Source organism: Pelodiscus sinensis, chromosome 3 (genome assembly GCF_052426305.1).
Source record: "Pelodiscus sinensis isolate ZL-2025 chromosome 3, ASM5242630v1, whole genome shotgun sequence".
Classification (NCBI taxonomy): Eukaryota; Metazoa; Chordata; order Testudines; family Trionychidae; genus Pelodiscus; species Pelodiscus sinensis.
In genome coordinates this window covers 10,559,528-10,578,070 of record NC_143054.1, presented here as the reverse complement: position 1 = coordinate 10,578,070, position 18,543 = coordinate 10,559,528, and the positions used below count along the sequence as shown (strand labels likewise).

General features: G+C 46.5%; 1 protein-coding gene across 12 annotated transcripts in view; it reads right to left on the bottom strand.

Annotated features, from left to right (window-relative positions):
• Positions 1–14,431, bottom strand: part of PKHD1 (PKHD1 ciliary IPT domain containing fibrocystin/polyductin) — a 409,604-nt gene extending 395,173 nt beyond the window's left edge. For 8 of the 12 annotated variants that reach the window (XM_075923339.2, XM_075923341.2, XM_075923348.2 and 5 more), the window contains exons 1-5: positions 14,214–14,428; positions 11,672–11,819; positions 9,761–9,838; positions 7,416–7,560; positions 5,850–5,949 (exon numbers count right to left, since the gene is read on the bottom strand). In XM_075923339.2, the coding sequence (XP_075779454.2) occupies positions 5,850–5,949; positions 7,416–7,560; positions 9,761–9,838; positions 11,672–11,723 (375 nt within the window). In that variant the 5' untranslated portion in view covers positions 11,724–11,819; positions 14,214–14,428. Of the gene's footprint in view, positions 1–5,849; positions 5,950–7,415; positions 7,561–9,760; positions 9,839–11,671; positions 11,820–14,213 lie in introns of all 12 variants that reach the window. The other 4 variants (XR_012902469.2, XM_075923353.2, XM_075923340.2 and 1 more) reach the window with 3 other exon arrangements.
• Positions 14,432–18,543: the final 4,112 nt, after the last annotated feature.

The following is an 18,543-nucleotide window of genomic DNA, read 5'->3' as shown; positions in this document are numbered from 1 at the left end:
TGGGTGGGTGTGTGTCTCAGTTCAAACCCCAGCTGTCTTTTGGAAATATGACTGATCTTATGGGTATAGTCTGCCTACCCATTCCACTGGGAGCTGTTCTCCCATATGCATGTAACATTCCCTGTACGCATTCTTGCCGATTCACTGCTTCTCTAGCCTGTTCTTGGAAAGAAGGCGTAGGCAGGATGAATAGAAAGACAGCTTGTCCACTGGTGTAAACTGCCATAGCTCAAGTGACTTCCAGCCAAGGATCTGGCTGCCAGAGCCTTACACAAGCTGGTATCAGTGGAGTATTGTGGGAGGTAATTACCCTAGTCCAGCCGTAAATAGAAGGGCTGGAAGGAATTTCAAGAGGTCCTCTTGACCAGCCTCCTGCACCGAGGCAGGATTACGAGTAGAATGTGTTTTTTGGTTCCTTCTGCGGCATCAGGGGCTGTCTAGTATCCAGGAGCCTCATCTGATCTGACAACTCCTGTGTCCCTAGAAACGTGCAGCATTTGGGATTTTCATGAGATGTCCTCCCAGAAGGCCGGACAAGGTGTGAACTGCAGTCCCAGCTGCAGTGGTCAGAGCATGGTAAAGAAGCCCAGATGTGTGTTCCTGGAAGGCAGTGGATAGGGACCTGGACTGGGGGGCTGGAGATGTGGGTTCAGCACATGGCCTGCTGCATGGCAGTGGCAAAATCATTTTGCATCTCTGCCTCAGTTTCCCCACATGCGAAATGGGAAGGGTGACACCCATCTCCTTTCGTGGAGAAATTGGAGCTCTCCAGCTGAAAAAGCACCAGCTACGCCATGAGGGCCAGCTTTACAAAAGGATTTAGGCACCTGAAGTGGCTGTTAGGGGACCTCGTGGGATTTACACTGACTTCCAGTGGAAGGTGAGTACTTTCCTGTGTTGTACTGAGTGCCCATCTGCATCTTTAGGCACCTAAATACCTTCGTGACTCTAGCCCCAAGTATTGCTAATGGACTAAATCTTGATTTTATTTAGGCCAGGGGTCTCAAATTCAATTTATGTTAGGGCTGGCGCCAGTCCTCAAATCCCCCTACTGGCCTTTGAGCACCCACTCTGACAGACCCTGAGGGGGCAGAGGTATCTGTGTGCTCCCCCCGCGCATGCCTCTGACACCACCAGCTGCCACCTGGTGATTTAAAAAACCCCAAGGGTACCTGTCAACAGCAGCTCAGCGGGGCTAGAGCAGCTTCTGGCTGCTAACTCCACAGTGCTGCCAGCACAACCATGTGGCCCGGAAGGGTCCGTGCAGAGCCATCCCATCTATAGGGTGGTTCAGGGGGCTGCCCCAGACCTCAAGCTTTGGGGGACCCCAGGATGGCTGCCCCAACCATCCGAACGACGGCATGGTCCCCATACTCAGGTTAGCCCATAGGGCCCTGAACGGGCTGGGGCCGGCAGCTGGGGTTGGATCCCCTGCCCTCACCGTGGTGACAGAGCCAAGGGGAAGCAGTCAGGCTGGCCTGGAAGATGGCAGCAGGGCAGAGCAGAACAGAGATGAGGCTGCTGGATCGCTCTGCTTCCCCACAGCTCCTACTGCCAGTGAGAGCCGGGTGGGGGGGGAGTCCTGACCCCTGCCATTGCTCCACACCACGTCCCCTGGTAATCCCCAAGGCCACATCCCTCAGGGGAGGTGACTTGGGGGAGGGGCTGCAATGGAAGGGGAGGGGACAGAGCAGGGGCAGGAAGCAGTGGGGTGGAGGCAGAGCATGGGTTAGACTTGGGGGAAGGGTATAGCCATACACATACCCAGAGCCGCAGGGACTCGCTTGACAGCAGCATGTGCAGGCCATGTTGGGGAATTGCCTGAGCTGTCAATGACCTATGAGCCATGAGTTTGAGACCCCTGATTTATGACAAAAGCCTATTGATTTCAATGGAGCCAGGATAGATCCCTATTAAAAAGTAAGTACAGTAAACTTCTGATAATCCGGCACCTTTAGGACCCAGGGGGTGCCGGACTATCAGATATGCCAGACTATCAGAAAGGGGGCTATGAGGGGTCTGGAGTGGGGTGGGAGGGGATGCCACCCCAGACCCCTCATAGCCCCCCCTTACGATAGTCGGGCTCTGCCCCAGGCGTCCCTGATTCAGCTGCTGCTGGTCAGTTTCAGCAGCAGCTGAATCTGGGATGCCTGCAGTAGAGCAGCTGGGGTGCTGCCGGGTTGGTCCCGCAGCGGCAAAAGGCGGCGCTCTGGCACCAACCCAGCAGCACTCCAGCTGCTCTTGGGGACACCTGGGACAGAGCAGCTGGGGTACTGCCCGGTTGGTCCCGTAACGCTGCCCCTAGGGGCTGCGGGACCAACCCGGCAGCACCCCAGCTGCTCTGCCCCAGGGGTCCCCAAGTCAGCCGCTGCTGAAACAGATCAGCGGCTGATTCCAGGAAGCCCTGGGCAGAGCAGCTCTGCCCCGGGCTTCCTGGAATCAGCCGCTGATCTGTTTTTCGAAATATGGCACTGTGTAAATATGCCAAATTTTAAAAAAAAAAGCTATTTCGAAATTAACTACACAATTTGTGTCGCTCAAATTGTGTAGCTTATTTTGAGCTAAGGGTGCAATGTAGATGCACCCTCAGGCTGGTTAAACACTGGAATAATTGCCTAGGGAGGTTGTGGAATCTCTGTGTCTGAAGATATTTAAAAGAAGGTTAGACAAACACCTGTCAGGGATGATCTAGACAGTGCTTGGTCCTGCTGTGAGGACAGGGGATTGGATTTGATGACCTCTCAAAGTCCCTTCCAGTTCTAATGTTCTATGATTCCCTCCGGACTGCCATGTGACACAACTTAGCATCGCACTCTCAGGTAGACACTGGCCTCTGCCTCTGCCCTGGGCCCAAGACATAGCAATCAAAAACATTAATACACATTAGCATCAAGATTGCTTCATGCTAGTCATCACAACAAAGAGAGGTCAGAACCACCCAACAGCCAGCAGGATGGGCTGGAGCAAGGAGCATATCAAAGCCACGAGCCAGCAACCACCAGCTGATAGAAAAACCTTCTGTGAGCAGTTCAGGCTTGTTGCTGCCTGCAGCCGTTTGGCAGTCTACTGAAGAGGCCAAATTAATTTTTTTAATACTCATGGCTCACAGGTTTCCAGTCCCAAAACAAAGAGAGGCATTGTGTTTTATTTAGCTTGGAATGTGTCTCATTAACAGCATCCCCTGGTGATTTTTCATCAATTCTTTAAGCTAGCTGAACGGCCCAACGACTTGTACACTTTAATGTGCAATTTGCTGAAAACATCGGGCTCTCCCGCTCACTACTGGGAAAGAGCCAGGACTGACAAACACAAACGAGGAATACGGGGCTCCCTGAAAGAGCATATCTGCTCTTCCGCAAAAAAAAAACCCAAAAAACGGAAGAGCAGACACATTCCCTGGATGCGGCAGGGTTTTTCTGGGATACCTCTGGTGTAACCCACACACCTCTTAGGTATGGTTCACTGTCCCATGTAGTGGTACTTCGACCACTTATGGAGGAGAGAATGAGTTTGTTCTACAGCCTTAGCTAAGAGCAAGCTGGCTTTTAGCTCAAGCTGCAGAGGCTCAAGCATTATGCTCCACAGGGCCCAGGTTTGGTTCTTCCTGTCAGTGTTACACAAGGAGCATATAGGCCAGCACCCACTAAGGCAGGGCTACTCTCCCCCGCTTCATTTGCATGAACATGGCTGCCGCTTTTTTCCGGCTCGGGGCTTTGCCGGCAAAAAGCGCCAGTCTAGACGGGGATCTTTCGGAAAATAAAGCCTTTTCCGAAAGATCCCTTATTCCTCTTAAAATCAGGGGAGATTTAAATCCCCGCTTCATTTGCAATTGCGCTGTGTCTAATCTGCATCCCTTTTCTGCAAAAGGGGTGCAGTCTAGACACAGCCGAGTTGACACCAGCTTTTGGATAGAACATCTGCAAATGTCTTATCCCCAAAATGCCATGGCAACAAATTGACATATATAGTACACTGAAAACATGAATATAATTAAGGACACCTCAACATTAGTAGGGTGAGGAATTACAAATAAGGAAGAGGTGAAAACTCCCTGCAGTATAAAAGTTGTATTTCAGCCTGTGGGCAGTAGGGAGCCCTTGGGAGGTGTCCAAGTGATAGTCACTTCTGATCAGGAGGAAGGTGATGGTTATGAGGCAGATAATGGCTATTTCAGGCTGTTATTCATGATGGGAGTGTAGGGGTGTACAGTGGACATTCTATAGTATCTCTAGCTACCTTACTGAGCTGGGGTGTTCTTAACTCTGCTAAACGTATTAAACAAATATTGTAAATAGAGAAAAGTACCTATAGTCTGAGTGTGATGTGCACATCGGATCTCCCAACTACACAGTAATTTTAATAACAATGGTCTTGATCAGGAGACAAGAACCTAACATCCCTCAAAATGATAACTAGGAATTCTTAAGAAAGCAATATAATTAACACTTAATCTAGGTCTAGAAAACATGACCTATGAGGGAATACTGAAAGAAATGGATTTGTTTAGCTTGGAAAAGAGAAGGCTGAGGCTACGGGTACACTGCCATTTTTTGTGGAAAAGGATATGCAAATTATGCTCGTGTTTGCATATCTTCTTCTGATTCTCTTTGCACAGATCCTGTAAACCTCGATTTTTGAGGGATAAGGGATCTTGTGAAAAAGGGGGGGGAATTCCCAACAAATGGCCCTGTCTACACAGGGCTTTTTATCGACAAAACCTCTTCGGCAAAAAGAATCAGAAGAAGATATGCAAAGGTGAGCACGATTTACATATCCTCTTCCGTAAAAAAATGGCAGTGTAGCTGTCACCTGAGAGGGAATATGATAGCAGTCTTCAAGTACCAAAAAGGGTGTTACCAGGAAAAGGGAGAAAAATTGTTCTCCTTGACCTCTGATGATAGGACAAGAAGCAATGGAGGTTTAGGTTGGACATTAGGAAAAATTTCCTGTCAGGGTGGTTAAACTCTGGAATAAATTGCCTAGGGAGGTGATGGAGATATTTAAGAGCAGGTTAGATAGACATCTGTCAGGGATGATCTAGATGGTGCTTGGTCCTGCCATGAGGGCAGGGGACTGGCTTGATGACCTCTCGAGTTCTTGTCCAGTTCTAGTGTTCTATGATTCTATAACTTGGGCTACATTGCTCCCGTTTGAATATGCACAACTGGAAGTAGTGGATAAGGTTCTGGACTAAACTTTGGAGACTATTGCTGGCTCTACCAATAACCTGCAGTGGTACCTTGGGAAAGTCCCTTCATCCCTCTGTGCCCCTATTCCCCTTCTCTGTGTTTCCTTATTTTCCAGACTGAGAAGTGCTGGGGAAGAAACGTTCTCTGTTTATAAGCAGCCTCACACGACCTGGCATCTAGACACCAATGTCATAATATTCACCATAGCATTTTGCCATTGAATGCCTTAAAAATGCAAAAAAGGGGTGTTTAGGACCCATGTTATCATATCATCACAGAAAAAGACCTCCTCAGTCATCTCATCTTTCCCTGTGAACAGAGTGACCAGATGGCACATGTGAAAAGTTGAGATGGGATACAAGGTAATAGGCGCCTATAAAAGGTAATGCTCTAAATATCAGGGTGACTGGTCACCCTACCTGGGAACTGAGTACTAGATTATGCTTCGTCGTAGTTTTAAATAACTCAATCAATAGGGCATGTGTTCGCCCCTTTCCCTAAGGGACTTTTCTCAATCTAGGAGAAGGCACTTTCAGAATCTCCTTTACCCCCAACAGTCAATCTAATTTATCTTCTGCTCAGCATCAGCCTGTTATCCAGAGATGCAACCCCCTTTGGATCATCTTCAGACATTTCCTCCCATCCCTCCTTGGGGATTACCTTGAAAGTGCAGTTGTCACAAAGCACCCCGCTCAGGTTGCTTATCACCTGCCCATTTGCAGTCACCTCCAGCTGGTACAGCCCTTCCTGTGGAGAGGACCTTCAAAGGAAACAACAGCTCATGTGTTTTCAGGTAAAACATGGGCCAGCTCCTCTGCTGGTATAAATCTGTGGAGCTCCACTGACTTTAATGGAGCTACGCCAGCCACACTGGTCATTCCTTGGGAGAGGGGAGGAGCCAAAAGAATACTGAGGTTGACGCGAATAAGCAAGTACCGAACAGGAGTGTGGGGGTAGCCAGAGGGGGGCACTGTCCCGTGAAACCCAGGCAACGGGCACCGCTCCCCAGAGGAGGACCCACCAACCAGTGTGAGAGTCCTGCCAAGGACATTATAGCAGGTATAGCATGGTCAGCAGCCATGCAAGCTTTCCATCACCAACCAGTACGCCCCAAATTTAACCTAGACGCACCACCTCTAGGGGCAAGAGGGGAGTTCAGTTGTCAGTCTAGTCCCCTGGATTAGATGTCCGCACAAACCCTATGGCTGTGTCTACACTGGCAAGTTATTCCGGAAAATCAGCCGCTTTTCCGGAATAACTTGCCAGCTGTCTACACTGGCCACTTGAATTTCCGGAAAAGCACTGACGATCTACTGTAAAATCATCAATGCTTTTCCGGAAATACTATGCTGCTCCCGTTCGGGCAAAAGTCTTTTTCCGGAAAACTGTTCCAGAAAAGGACCAGTGTAGACAGCACAGTAGTGTTTTCCGCAAAAAAGCCCCTATTGTGAAAATGACGATCGGGGCTTTTTTGCGGAAAAGCGCATCTAGATTGGCCATGGACGCTTTTCCGGAAAAAGTGCTTTTCCGGAAAAGCGTCCTGCCAATCTAGACGCACTTTTCCGAAAATGCTTTTAACGGAAAAGTTTTCCGTTAAAAGCATTTCCGGAAAATCATGCCAGTGTAGACGTAGCCAGCATGTGTGGCTCAATCTACACGAGTGCCGCTTTAAGAAGAACGGCTCTTGCTACATTCAGAACCCATACTCCCCAGTTTCCAAAGACTCTCAAAGCACAGCTTAATCCTGCCTCGCCCTAGTGTAAGGATAGTGAATCTGTCACTTGGATTAAGAGATTGTAGAGCCAGAAGGGAATCCTTAGGGTCATCAAGTCTGACCTGCCAAACATAGGCCTGAGGATTTCGCTTCATGATTCTTGCAATGGAAAATTTATTCTTTCCGTTTTGCACGGTACTAATGCAACTGAGCCCTGTTACTTGGGGGTGAGTAAAATCATCTCCCTTAGAAAGGCATCCAGTCTGGATACAGAGACCTCAAATGATGAATTTACTACACTTCTTGGTGCTGGTACCACTGGTCAGTTACCCTCAATCTTGAAAAGCTCTGCTTTATTTCCAGTTTGAATTTTTCTACCATTGGAGCCTAGTAGGCCTTTTATGCTACTGGTTCAAACAGTCATTGAAGCTAACACACATCCTTGTGTGTTTTCCTACAGCATCTTCTGCCTAAAAACTCCTTTCTGAACCCCCTGTAGTAGAGAACCATACCTCGTTTTGCATCTGATGATGGATAAATCGAAATATACCGGATGGACATCACACCGGACTGGAGGCAGAACGGGATTCACTAGTGACACTTCCAGCCAAGGCCCATTGGTGGAGTATATGAACTGCACCTGGGGAGATGTCAGACCTAAGCAAACCATCAACAACAAATGTTTTGTAAGTGCAGGGTCCTTTGGTAGTCCTGACAAGAACATATTAAAATATTTACAGGGTGCAACTAAGATTGTGTTAAACAACAGGGCTGCGTCTAGACTGGCAAGTTTTTCTGCTGCGGAAAAACTTGCCAGCCTCTACACTGGCTGCTTGAATTTCCGCAAGAACACTGACGATCTCATGTAAGAAATCAGTGCTTCTTGCAGAAATATTATGCTGCTCCCGTTCGGGCAAAAGTCCTTTTGCACAAAGCTTTTGCGCAAAAGGGCCAGTCTATACAGCTCAGATTTGTTTTGCGCAAAAAAGCCCCGATCGCAAAAATAGCGATCGGGGCTTTCTTGTGCAAAACCACGTCTAGATTGGCATGGACGCTTTTCCGCAAAAAGTGCTTTTGCGGAAAAGCGTCCGTGCCAATCTAGACGCTCTTTTCTGCAAATTCTTTTAACGGAAAACTTTTCCGTTAAAAGCATTTGCAGAAAATCATGCCAGTCTAGATGTAGCCCAGCAGTGCTAGCCCATAATCAAGGATTTTAAAACCAAGTGTGTGGTGTTTTCTTTCATATTAAAACATGGTTCATTTTCTTACCCAACTATGTATCTTCTTGGGGTGAACTGGTTGGCTACGTCTACATTGGCACCCTTTTCCGGAAAAGGGATGCTAATGAGACGCTTCGGAATTGCAAATTCCACGGGGATTTAAATATCCCCCGCGGCATTTGCATGAACATGGCTGCCGCTTTTTTCCGGCTCGGGGTTTTGCCGGAGAAAAGCACCAGTCTAGATGCAATCTTGCGGAAAATAAACCCTTTTCTGGAAGATCTCTTATTCCTACTTTCCTACTTCAAAACCCCGAGCCGGAAAAAAGTGGCAGCCATGTTCATGCAAATGCTGCGGGGGATATTTAAATCCCCGCAGAATTTGCAATTCCGAAGTGTCTCATTAGCATCCCTTTTCCGGAAAAGGGTGCCAATGTAGACGTAGCCATTTTGTATACTAACCATATAACCTCTCCCATACATATTCTGCTATAGAGCATGCTGCTTCCACTGAGCCTGATTCTCTGCTACCTTGCACCCTGGCATTTTACACCCCCTTTCCACATATTTAGCACAGTTACACATGATCTTTCAGGGATGCTGAGGAATTGCAACTCTTTCTGAAGTCAATGCTCAGCACCTCTGAAAATCGGGTCATTTATGTATGGCCTAAAGGATTGGTACTCAAAAGATCTGGCTCTGTTCCTTGCTCTGCTGCTGGCTTGCTGGTTGGCCCTGGACAAGTCACTCTGCCCTCTCCATGCTTCAGTTTCCCCATCTGTAAAAATAGAGATAATGATCCTGACCTCCTTTGTAAAGTGCTTTCAGATTTACTGATGAAAATTGCTGTATAAGAGATGGGTAGCATTATTTGTATGGTTAATTTGGAGCAACCAAATTTGACAATTACGGCCTATGTGACCAACAACATTGACAACTCTTATGATTTTATCACAAGTCTCATGTTACCACAGCTACTGCTGTCGTGTGACCATATGAAAATCTTGGCTTTCATGAAAAAGTACATTTCTAGCTCTTATGATTGCCGAGAAAACATGACAATCTATAGAAGTGCACCCTAAATGCAGAAAGCAAATACAAATACAATAAAAAGAACCCAGTATTGATTTTTCAAACCAATCTCATGATTTTCGGGGATCTGACTGCTGTGTTGTGTGGACATTTTTTGTTTCATTTTGTTTTATATTTATGGTTGTCAATACAAGAATGACAAATTAAGAAAATTAGAAAGGCCGTACTGGATCAGACCAAAGGTCCATCTAGCCCGGTATCCTGTCTGCCGACAGTGGGCAATGCCAGGGGCACGAGAGGGAATAAACAGAAGAGGTAATCATCAAGTAATCCATCCCCTGCTGCTCATTCCCACTTCCTGGCAAACAGAAACTGGCAAATATCTATTGATTGACCTATCTTCCATGAACATATCTAGTTCTTTTTTAACCCTGTAATAGTCTTGTATTTCAGAACACAGCTGACCCCTTGTCATTCTGGGTGATCCATTTTATCCAATGATGTCCACCCATTACTAACAGCCTTCTAAAAAAACAACAAATAGTCTGGTAGCATTTTAAAGACTAACAAAATAAGCACAGCCCACTTCTTCTAAAACTTACTTACCCTCCAAGGTCAGGGTGATCCATGTCCCTCCAGCAAGGCTGCCTTCCTTGGGTTCAATGAATAAGTTAGCAGATGCCCCTGCAAAAATAACCCAGATACTTGAGGATGAAATGTAATATGGCAGCAGAACCTGATGTGTTCAGCATGTAGCTTTACAGTGGCATTGCCAAAGCTTGATACACAATTCCTCCATGGGAGGTATTTAAAGGGTGACTATCCATCCATTCTGCCCAAAGTATCTTTTCCCTAAATAAACAAATCCCAGACAACATAACTGGAGGAATTAAAATAGATTAGCAATACCCACTCACGTGCCCACACATGAATGTACATAGAATGAATAAAAATGGATGGACATAGAAAAGCCAATGGGAGGTAAACTCCTAGGCACCAAAGTCCCACTAGAAAATGAGAGTCAGCTAACCCTTGCAGCTGCCCCTGGTGTGCCTCAGTGAGGAAGTCTTGCTCAACTTGTAGGGTATGTCTAGACTACATGCCTCTGGCGACAGAGGCATGTCGATTAGGCTACCCAGCATACGGAAATGAAGCCGCAATTTAAATAATCGCAGCTTCATTTACATTTAAATGGCTGCTGTGCTCTGCCGACCAACTGATGATCAGCTGTTTGTCAGCAGATCGGGGCAGTCTACACAGCCCTTAATTTAAACTAGTTAATTCGAACTAGGCGTTAGTCCTTATGGAATGAGGTTTACCTAGTTCGAATTAAGCGCTCTGCTAGTTCGAATTAAGTTCGAACTAGCGGTTTGTATGTGTAGCGCCTATCAAAGTTAATTCGAACTAACATCTGTTAGTTCGAATTAACTCTGTAGTGTAGACATACCCTTTCTGTGGAAGAGATCTGCAAAAACTTCTTGCACAAGATCACGAAACTTCTTGCACATCGAAAAAGCAATGCGTTTTTACACAAGACAACGTCCAGACTACAGGGACGCACTCTCGAAAGGAAATTCTGATTGCTATTTACGAAGGCACCTGTGCTTTTTTCGATTGCCTCTTTTTGCACAAAAAAACCCTCTTGCACGTCCACACACACACCTTTTTGCACAAGAACTTTTTGCACAAGAACTCTTGAACAAAGGAGTTATTCCTCATAGAAGGAGGAATACCTACCCCGGAAAAACCCCTCTGATCTTTCATTTGACTTGCACAAAAATGTGCTTGAGGTGTGGAATCTCCACGAGTTTTTGCACAAAAACGGTCATTTTTGTGCAAAAACTCTGTAGTGTAGACATAGCCCCAGTTATTCACTGCAGAGACAGCAACAGAACAAGCTTCTCTTGTGAATGACCTAATGGGACCATCTAGGAGTTGAAGAACAATGCAGTTCCCTTTCTAGCGGAGGACCACTGCTGAGGCTATCAACAAGCGCAGGAGTTATGATAATGGTTTCTGTGATACGGACATTTTCCCAGTAGGAACTAGACTGGGATTCACCAAAATCACCAGACAAAACCATCAGACAATAATAACTTTTACTCACTATCGGCTTCGGTTAAATTGGAACCAGCAACTTGGAGGATGGTAGTTTACTGAAGAAAAATCACTGCCAAGTGTCCCAGCATAGGAGTATCAGGTATGTGAAATATTGCACTGGATACTGTATACTGGTGGTCTCTATACACTATGTTTTACAAATCTAACCACACACCTACAAAGTAGCACGTTCTGTGTACTGGTCTCGTGAAATCCCATGTGCTATTGCCATTGCCCTATGGCATCTAATTCCATCCTTTCTGCAGACCACTTCATAAGCCTCCCACAAAGGCAGAGCCTTTTGCAAAGCTGCTTCCAACCTCCCCAAAACTCCTCTGCCTTCCCAGAGGCCGTCCTTGCTTTGTCCTGCTGGCCGCATGAATGGGCATTTGAGAGCCCCTGCCGCCTAGCACTCACCTGCAACAAACAGCAGCTCCAGATTCAAAAAGGGCAGAAGCAAAGTGTTCATCTCTGGTCCCTGACACCGACGGCATGGGAGACTTTCTCTGAAATCACTCACATCTTCACCCGACTAGCATGTGGCTTTAGTGCCCTTGCACCTTCCCTGTAACATAAAAACCCCTCTCTATAGTCCTTATTCACATGACAAGCCTTAGGCAGGCCCTGGTGCGGAGTCATTTTTCTGCCAGCTAAGAAGGGCTGTTTCCTGAATCAGAAAAGATGTCAGCCAGATCACGTTCACATGTGATAACCACACAGGAAGTTTCATCCACTTCTAGTGCTCAGTCCTCATGGTCAGGGACAGGTTTACACCAGCCCTATTCCTATTTTGGCACCTAACCAGAGATTGTCAGGAGTGCTTAAGGGACTGTGGCGCACTATTCCCTCGGAAGGCCATTGGGAAAGTCCTTTGGCTCTTCAGCACTCTGGGCAGAAAGAGTCTGTGAGCTCAAGCCACATCCTAGTGAAGATGCCCAGGGCCAGATCCACAGCTGGCCCCACAGCATGCCCAGCAAAGTTAAAGAAGGGCACTCCCTTGGCGTGGCTGCTCCAGGATTGCTGCAGCCAGGGGCTACCCTGCGCAGGTCAGACCTGCCAGGTAAGCACAGTCCATGTGTAATGAGAGAGGTGCTGGGGCTCTTGCGATATTTTTACATTCATAACTGATGCAGCAAGCCCAGAGAGGTTGGGGCTATACACTGCCAAGCCTCGAGGTGCCATGGCTCAGCCCTGGCACAAATTAAGCACTGAGCACAGCAGATAGATGAGATACTGTAGCTGAGGGCCATGCCCACCAACAGCAGGGGACAAAGGAGACAACAGCCCTGAGGGTCCACAATTCAAAACAGCCTGGGGCTCTTGGCCACTATTGCTACTGAGCAGCATGCTCCAGGCAGGGGCTGGCTGGGCAGGGCATGATACGGACCGTGTGGCACTGAGGGCTGGCCCCTCCTGGAAGCATGGAGCTGCCTCACCCCACAACTTGCCCTGAGGCCTGGCTATTCTGTTGGTCCGCCTGCCTACGGCCGGCTCTAGGAGTGAGAGAACTGTAGCATGTCAAGATAGGGAAAAGCAAAAGGCTGACTCCTGAGGGGGGCGTTCGGAGTGACCACAAACAGCACAGAGGGTATGTCTAGACTACATGCCTCTGCCAACAGAGGCATGTAAATTAGACTGCCCGACATAGTCAATGAAGCAGGGATTTAAATATCCCCCGCTTCATGAAAATAAAAATGGCCGCCGTGCTGTGCCGGCTCAGCTGATGGTCAGCACAGCGCAGCAGTCAAGACGCAGATGGGTTGACAGGGAAGCCTTTGTCAACCGCTCCCTTATGCCTCGTGAAACAAGGCTACGCGTGTAGTCTAGACATACCCAGAGAGGGGATTAGCCCAATAACTGTGACAAGCACATTGTAAAGTTGGAGCCTTCTGCTGCTCCTATTGAGGACAGCAACATGAATTGTTTGATTGACGTCCCCCTTTCAATCAGCAGCCAGGCATGGTCATGAACAGCCTAAAGCAGTAGGGGGCAACCTGCAGCCTGAGAGCTACATGCGGCCCATCAGGGTTGTATGCGCTGCCCACAAGACATTTCATTTACCGTTGCTCATGCACCAGGTTGCTAGATTCCACCGGTTTCCATCCGTGTAATTTTTTCCTACCCATATGACTAAAGTGACATGCATGTAAAGCAAGGGCAGGTGTAGTGAGGTGCATGTTGATTGCACCCAACACTAACTGTGAGAACCATGTGTTCCCTCTGCATCCAAAGCGCTGCTACAGTTCAATCAGCACACACACACACACACACGCAAATTCTAGGTATGCAAGCACAGTTAGCAAAATTACCCTATCTTGGGAAACAGTCTTGGTTACAACAATCTTGTGACCCATTGACATGAAGGAAGGCCACTCATGCAGCCCACTCGCTAGCCTCGGTTGCCCATTGCTGACCTAAAGGACACTTCATCCAAAGGTCTACATGCTGCACACCCTTCAATTAATTCATTGGGTCGTCCGACATCTTTGTTGGAAACAGACCAGTATTGTAGCCTCTCTTTCACAGAGAAGTGACTTAGTACCATGTCCCACAGTGAGACTGTAGCCGGGTAGTGGCTAAATGTCATGAGTTTTGTAGCCAGCCTTTCTAAGGAAACATCAGAAAGAGAAAACACACAAGTTCTCTCCGTCTAAGTGTACAAATGTTCAGTCATATGATGTATTCCTTCCCTCCACTCCTCCTGCTTCCAGGTGCTGATAGAGAGTAGATATTCATACGCGAATATCACAGTAATGGAAACTAGCTACAGAAGTTTGCTTCTACCCTTTACAGTCTGAGCTCCTCCACTTTATAATGCAATCACTAGTTGTTGGCTCCTCCTAACAGTTCCTCATGCAATTGTCATTGCTACTAGCCAGATTCTATAACCTGTGCTCAAATTGACCTTCCATTGGAAGTGATACACATAAACGACTAAAAAAAAGGCACTGCTGCTTACCTTTCCCTATTTGCTTTTCTTGCATTGCTCAGATGAGAGATTCACACAAGTTACCTTTGCTTTCCGAATAATTTTTCTGGTTTCATCCCTTCAGAGTCTGGAAGTTTGGTACAATTTTGTTGCTGTTCTGGGACAAAGGCTGCTCCAAGCATTAACTCTAATTGCTCAGCAGGTTACTGAATCATGTCATGCCATAACTTACCAGACTAGTTTGTGAGCAGGTTGGGTGCTTGTCATAGTAGAAGCTCAGAAGTATCCATAGGGCAAGCTTAATAATTAATCTAAGCTCCTTATGTTAGTAACCATTTTGCTCTGAATCTTTTGTTAATGACTCTGGGGAAAGCAACTTGGAATTTTTCTCCTCTTGGAATAGGATTTTATACATGCAATGAAAACAAACACATTTTCAAATCAATCAACTTGGTATTTTTTCTTTCATTGCGTCCATATGAAAATTAACCCACCCATAAATGTTCTCCAATACACCAGTCAGCAGAGTTGGAGGTAACTTTCATAACAACCCCCTCACCCCACCCCCACCCAAGGAGTTGGTGTTTTCTAGCAAACCTAAACAACAGTCCAAATTTGCCAGGGTTTCACAAAGCATCTCTGAGTTTGCCAAGAATTTTACCCAAGTTTCAAGCAGGGCTGGGATTTTGTCTATGGTGTCTGGTGCAATCTGGTGGTTTCCCATGATGGTCCTACAAAACCAAGTAGAAGTTTTCTCCAAAATTCACTCTGACGTTTCGAGCTAATAGTGTTGCAATGTTATCCACTCGAAGTAAACATCAAAAAGAGGTACACACAAACCTCTGAGCAGTCACCACAGGATTTTATACAGCTCTGTGGGTGACACGTCAACTGGAGTCTCTCAATCATCAGCAGCCTGAAGTTTTATAACCATCCCAAAGACCTGCCTTAAAAATAAGTTTTTGTGATGTTATAGTCTCTATTCAGTATTTTTGTTTAAATTATCAGTCCCAAAAGCCTCAGGTGAATAGTCTTAAAATCCCAGCTTCTAGGATGGGTGAAAACTAGCCACAAAGGTGTTAAATACTCATCTGCAATGGAGGTGCATAAAGCTGGTGCTAGTCCTTGCATCTCCTTGTAGGAAAAGGTATTGGCTGGTCTGTATGTTACACCGCTGCCTTCTGCTGGATGGAATCAGAACTGCTCATGAGCGAGTGATCAAACTGACAGCCTGTAAATAAAGAATAAGCATAAGATATGATACTATTATCACCTAGAGATGAGCCTCTTTTCCCACAAGCAGTAGAGAACCAAGGCTTTGAAGCAGAGGCTTCATGATCTAGGCTCCATGTTCTGCATGTTTGGAGGTTAGCAGCCCACATGACAGCAACCTGGCTATAGATTTATTCTGTATTCTTAGGACTCAACATCAGAGGACTGACTAGTGTTAGGACACTAGTGCAATTCACTAGTGTTAGAGCACAGTGTTCTTATTTACCCACATCCTCCTCCTCCTAGCTAACTTGAATGGAGCTTTCCTGGAGACCTGACAATAGGAATTTATGGTCAGTGAGTTAAGGAGAGGGCATTTTAAACACAGTTACTACATCCCTGACATCTGACTTGCTGGTGTTTTTCTGCCCTGCTGGGGAGTCTTACTTTAAACAGCAAGTATCACTTTAAAAGCGGGTCTCTACTACTTTCATCCCCCTTAGAGGGAAACAGATATCCATAGACACCCTAGTGCAAAGTCACGAGGTCAGTTTTCACGAGAGTTCTGCTCTGCTGCTCAATAGCAGAACTAGCTACATGCGGTTTATTCCTGAATCCAGGCTGTGTTTCAGTGCCTAACAGCCAGCAATGAGGGAAGCCCAGCACAATTTAACCCTAGCCTGTCCACCTTTATTTAATTCATTTAAGGGGATTGCATTGCATGGTTGAGGACTGCAAAAGGACTTAGCTTCCTAGGAGATTTCATGCCTTGAATATTGTTGGTATGAACACTGTGGCTTAGTATCCTCAGAGTGCATATGCCAAATAAATGAATATTGCACTGATGTTCAAAACCCGGGATTTCAGGGCCAAAGAAATACACAATGTGGAAAAATATTCTAAAGATGTAAGATAATTTGTGGCAAAAATTAAATGTTTGTTGCTGGTTTGTTTGTTTGTTTGCTTGTTTGTTTAATCCCTGTCTTCTTCACACTTAGTTCCTTTGCATTTTGCTCTCCGTAAATAATTCTAGCTCTGGACATCACCAGCAGCTTTGGCTTCCAATGCCAGTGTTACCTGCAGTGCGATCCATAGGGTATGGTGGCATTATAGGATAGAGCCTGTCTGTGTCCTGCTCCCAGCTCTGCTGCACACTTTCTAGTGCTCGTCACCTGGCCATTTTCTGCCTCAGTTTCCCCATATGAAAAATAGGAACAATTCTGTCTTTCTGTCTTCATGCAACATTTTGGGATCTAAGCATGGGGAAGTACTATAAGAGTGAAAGTCTCACCTAAATGACCTAGATTTTCTGGTTCAAGGAAGAGTGATGAAGTATAGACAATTTCTGCAACAGTCCTAATTCAAGTAAGGCCATAACATATCTAGATCCCTCCAACTGCAGGGCCTTTAGGAGTGGCAAGTAAGAAGAGAGCACAGCTATATGTGTTGGGTGGGGGGGACAAAAGCTATTTACAGGAGCATTGCTGCTTGCAGTATATAGGACTGATCCCCAGAGCATATCCATTATGCGGAACCCCCTGGGGGAGGCACTGGAAGGTGGCTGGTGTGTCACCACAAGGCAGCTAAGTCCCTTCATCAATAGGTTTGGAAGGGCCCTAGATGTGTGGACAACAAGCCATAGGAAATAAAGAGCAGGATTTCCCTAGGGTTACCAGATGGTTTCAAAAAAATACCGGACACACTTGATCTCAGATGGGGGAGGGGACCGGCTGGAAGGAGAGCAGGGCTGGCTGGGGGAGATCGGGGACAGGGGGGAAACCGGCTGGTGGGAAACAGAGCTGGCTGGGAGGCGGGTGGGGGGAGCGGGGCTGGCTGTGGGGGAACTGGCCGGCAGAGACCGGGGCTGGCCAGGGGGAACCGGCTAGCAGGGAACGGGACTGGCCCAGATGCATGCAGATCCCGGGGTGCTGCCCGTCCCACGCACGGTCCTGGCAGAGCGCATGGATGAGTCTGGTCCCAGGGATTCCATCCCGCCCCCCTCCTCTCTACTGTGTAGTTGCGTACTGCCTGGCTGGTAGATATGCTCACGCAGTGTGAGCATGCCTACCAGCCAGGCAGTATGCAATTATATACTGATACTCATGATAATAATAAAACTTACTTAATTAGAAAATACCGAACATTTATATGTCTGGTATTTTCTCAATTTGTTTCCCGGACAGAAAGCCCAAATACCAGACTGTCCAGTTCACAACTGGACACCTGGCAACCCTAGGTTCCTGCCGCTGAAACATCTGGCTGAGAAGTTCAGAAAACAGGTGGGGTCACTGAGAGAGTCGAGGTGGCAAAGATGTATTTATTCTATTCACGCCCCTACAAAAGTAGCAAGGGTTTGTTAACTGAGAAGACCCTGTGGCCTAAACAAAGAGGGCCACACAAGCTGGGACAAATTTTGCACAGCACCCATCACACTGGCCACTTTAGAGTAGGTAATTTTTTTAAAACACCCAGTAGAGATTCCAGCCATCAGACATGGACATGCATATTCAAGTCTGCACTATAGTAACCTTGAAAATGCCCAGCCATGCACTGGCATATATACAAGTTTCTAAAGGGTTAAAAATCCCTGAGTTGCCTTCTAATTTTGCAGCAACTTGTTCTTAAATTCAAGGTTTTAGGTTAGAAGTAGAATAAGAGTCAGTGCTTCGTAAAATAGTTCCGGGACTTTGACCCAAACAGTCCTGAATCATTTCTGAAGCAGGCAAGAGAGAATTACTAGCCTGGAGGATGAGAGGGGTAGCTGTAAGAGCCTAACAAAAATATATAGAATCATGATTTTTGTGGATAAAACTCACTTCATTAGATGAGCTGGAGTGGAAATAACAAAAATGAAGATAAATATAACAGCAAAAGTTGTACTCGTCTATGTAGGACCCATGATGATGAGGCTAATTAAGTGGGCTGGATTTGTACCATGTGAAAAATGCAGATGTTACATTCTCAGAGGTTTCAGAGGGGTAACAATGTTAGTGTGTAAGGCTACGTCTACACTGCAGGGTTTTTGCACAAGGAGTCCTTTGCGGAAGAGTTCTTGAGCAAAAACTTCTTGCATAAAAGTGCATCCACACCTCATAGTGCATCACTTTTGCAATGTGCTTTTGCACAAGAGAGAGTCCACACTGCATGG